Source organism: Mercenaria mercenaria, chromosome 4 (assembly GCF_021730395.1).
Source record: "Mercenaria mercenaria strain notata chromosome 4, MADL_Memer_1, whole genome shotgun sequence".
NCBI classification, from domain to species: domain Eukaryota; kingdom Metazoa; phylum Mollusca; class Bivalvia; order Venerida; family Veneridae; genus Mercenaria; species Mercenaria mercenaria.
Genome location: NC_069364.1, coordinates 61,295,781 through 61,299,908, shown reverse-complemented (window position 1 = coordinate 61,299,908; position 4,128 = coordinate 61,295,781). Strand labels below are relative to the sequence as shown.

General features: G+C 37.6%; 1 protein-coding gene across 1 annotated transcript; it reads right to left on the bottom strand.

Moving 5' to 3' along the window:
- Positions 1 to 815: 815 nt before the first annotated feature.
- On the bottom strand, positions 816 to 3,554 carry LOC123533314 (uncharacterized protein K02A2.6-like). The gene has a single exon (XM_045314957.2). It carries the CDS (start codon positions 3,552 to 3,554, stop codon positions 816 to 818), a length of 2,739 nt encoding a protein of 912 aa, XP_045170892.2.
- Between the last annotated feature and the right edge of the window lie 574 nt (positions 3,555 to 4,128).

The following is a 4,128-nucleotide window of genomic DNA, read 5'->3' as shown; positions in this document are numbered from 1 at the left end:
TTATTTACTAAGGCACTACAAGTGGTCATATTGCATGCATGTATTCAACTAACTTATAATGGTATCAGAGAGACATCCTTCTGCTAGGGAGCTAGTGGGAGGAGCTGCTATCACTTGATTGACATTGTATTTAACAACACTACAATTCCTCCCGGCCAAGATTTGAAATTAGGCAGAATAAAAGAATGTTTATACTAATCAAATTCTCCAACAGCAGTGTCATTGTTTCCAAACATTAACCCAGATTACAAGTGTTTGTCTTCACGAGTGTCTGTCCAGATAACGAGAGTTTTATTTGTAGCAATGATATGCCCCTAATTGCTTTATCGTCTTATCTCAACGTTAATGTTCAATGGCTGATTTAAAGATTGGTTCCGATAGCAAGTACTGTCTACACGTGTTCATAAATTACTTTATTGTTTCTAAGATTGTGAATGAGACTGGCATTTCATTCAATTAAATAAATTATATGCCCGATGATACAAAATGAATTTGCAATGAAGGTCAGATATATTATTCTAAAACAATAATGTAAATCCAGTAACAAAACAGTGTAAGCATATGAATGGCATGTATTATTTCAATGCACCTGTTGCATGTATAATTCATGGTGAATTACATTTTATTGTTAAATCCTTTTACATCTCTTTGGATTTTTTTTTCACAACGTTACATATTTAAATGGTAGATTATTGATTAGCACTTTTAAATTCCAATTTTGAATGCAGCTTTTAAATGATAGATTATTGATTAACACTTTTAAATTCCAATTTCGAATACAGCTCTGCTTTGAATTATAGCGGATTATTATGCCGCTATTTAGTACTCTGACACACATAATCTTTTAAGTAATCCGGTGGTTTTTTTTGTCTTTGTGTTCGTGGTAATACGGCATCGCCAGAGTCGTTGCCTTGGTGTGATGGGGTTTCGTGCCTGGTTTTCTTCTCGAATTGGGATGATACGGTCGTATCATGGTTGGCGTTGCTTTTCTCGTTGTTCGGCTCATTTTTCGACGTTCCGACACGTTTAAAGAATGAAGAGTTTCGAGTTATTTGTTTGTCCTCGCGTTCGGCGGTTACCATTGACCCTTTTGTCTTGATTACCTCATAGGGTATTGGATCGTATGGGGTCGAAAATTTGTTGTGTTTGTCTTGTTTTACCAACACACTGTCACCAATTTTAATTTCAGTTTTTCTTGTGTTTCTCCGTGTATCAGCATAGTCTTTCATTTTCTGCTTTGATTTTCTGTCATTTTCTCTTGCGTTTTTGTGTTTTTTCGATTTCTTTTGCCTTTGTAAGAATGGAATTTTAATGTTTATGGGTCTTCCATAAAATAGGTCAGAGGGTGTTTCGGATGTCGTTCCGTGCGGTGTCGATCTGTAATTTCTCAGAAAAGCATACATGTCTTTTTTCCAATCAGAATGATGGACATGGGAAGCTCTGATTGTTTTGCCTATTGTTTTCATGAAGCGTTCACATTCAGCATTTGCCTGCGGCCACAGCGGAGTTATTTTCTTGTGTTTGAAACCCATATGCTTAGCAAAATCTTTGAACTGGTGTGAATTCATGGGACTTCCGTTGTCTGACTTTAACACTTCTGGAATCCCTGCTTCTGAGAAAATTTTGTCTAGCACAGGAATCACTGTGTTGCCTGTGATTGAATTAAGTACTTCAACGAACGGGAAACGTGAGTATTCATCCATTAGCACGAGTAAATACTTTCCATCTGGAAATGGTCCACAAAAGTCCAAGCTAACTACCTGAAACGCATATTTTGGCATTTCACTCATTTGCAGTGGTTTTTGAGTCTTTTTATTTGTTGCTGCTAGACACGGAATGCAACTTTTGCATTTTGCTTCTACTAATTGATCCATGCCTGGGAAATACATTTTCTCTCTTAATAATTGTTTGGTTTTAACAATTCCCTGATGACCCTCATGAGCTAATGATATCACTTTATCTTGTAATTGCCTAGGGATAACAATCCTGGACTCATGCAGCAGAATTTCACCATTTTGAAGATTTACTACTGACAGCTCGTTTTTGCAGCGTGATAGGGTATCAATGATTTTGTTTTTGCTTGGGTTATTCCAGTTTCCAGATTTGACATATTTAATGGCCATTTGGAGGTCAACGTCCTGGGATGTTGCTTGAATTATTTCATTCATGTTCATGGCTACAGGGACATCATGATATGCCAGGAAATTAACATATTCCTCTGCCACACTTGTTTGTTTGTGTTTTCCTGTGTCTGGGTGTCTGCTCAAGAAATCCGACATGTTTGAATCTCCACTTTTATGTATGACGTTAAAGTCGTATGATAATAGTCGCATTCTCCAGCGTTCAAGTCTTGCTGATCCAATTTTTGACTTTGGATTACTGTAGATATTTTCAATGAATTTCGCATCAGTGATCACAGTGAACTTATGTCCATATAAGTATATATGCCAATGTTCTACACCCCAAACTAGTGCCAAATTCTCTCTTTCTTGCTGAGAATATGAATTTCTTTCAACGTCTGTCAATGACCTGCTTGCATAGCACACAACTTTTCCTTCTTGTAGCATTATTGCGGCTACTCCAACGGGACTTGCATCTGTGATGATCTGTGTTTCCTTATTAGGATCAAAGTAGGTCATGACAGTATCACTGCTGAGAATCGATTTCAGCTTAAGGAATGCTTCTTTTTGTTCATTTTGCCATGTCCATTTTGCGTTTTTCTTTATCAGGCGTCTTAGAGGCTCTGCAATTGTGCTGTAATTTTGAATGAAGCGCGACACATAATTTGTCATAGCTAAAAAGCTTCTCACCTCTGGCACATTCTTGGGTGGTGGTGTGTTCTTGATGGTTTCGACCTTCTTTGGGTCTGCCGACATGCCGTCTTCACCAAATACATATCCAAAGAACTCTAATTTGTTCTGGTTGAATTCACATTTCTTTTTATTTAGCGTAATGTTCATTTGCTGTAGTCGCTTTAAGACTGCTTCAAGCCTTCTGTCATGCTCTGTTTGGTTTCTAGCATATACGATTATGTCATCCGAAATATTTTTCACACCATCTAATCCCTCTAGAGTCGTACTTAAAGCGTTTTGAAAAATTTCCGCAGCGCTATTTATTCCAAAGCTTAGGCGTTTGTATCTTCTCAGTCCAATATGTGTGGTGAATGTCGTAATGTTTCGTGATTGTTCTGATAGTTCCAGCTGGTGATATCCCTGATTCAAGTCTAATTTAGAGAACACTTTAGCACCGCTTAAGTCCACGATCATATCATCAATAGTAGGAATTATATGTCTTGTGCGTTTTATTGCTTGATTAGGCAATCTCATGTCAACACAAATCCTTATTTGGTTTGTTTTGCTTTTGGGCTTCGGAGCCACCACTATCGGTGATACCCAATCTGTCGGACCATATACTTTCTCAATGATGTCTAACTTTTCAAGCCTTTGGAGCTCATCTTCAACTTGTTTTCTCAGGTGAAAAGGTATGCGTCTGTGCGGCTGGGTGACAGGTTGCACATTTTTGTCAACATACAACTTTACTTCAGTGTCTTTCATTTTTCCAATACCCTTGAAGACAGATCCATATTTAAGTAAAAAATGAGTAACTCAATAAAACTATTCTACAAGTTTATTTACTAAGGCACTACAAGTGGTCATATTGCATGCATGTATTCAACTAACTTATAATGGTATCAGAGAGACATCCTTCTGCTAGGGAGCTAGTGGGAGGAGCTGCTATCACTTGATTGACATTGTATTTAACAACACTACAGTAAGTGGCATTTAAAACTTTAAATAGGATTTTCTAAGCACAAAAGTAGGCATAATTTGGACAAAATGCATGTCAGACTTACAGGACTTGATGCTATCAACTAGTTTTATAACCCTAAAGACACATGTGAAATTTCAATTCAATGTCTGCATCAGTTTTGGAGACAGTTAAATTTGCAGGACTTTCTATGTCCAAAAGTGGACAAAATTTGCCCAAAATACAAACAATTCAGAGGTATGTGACTTGACCCAGTATGGTTGGAAATTGACCTAGAACTAGAGCTGTCACTAATGGTGACAAATGCCCCCGCAGCGCCTTGACCTTTGATCTGGTGACCCCAAAGTCAGTAGGGGTTGT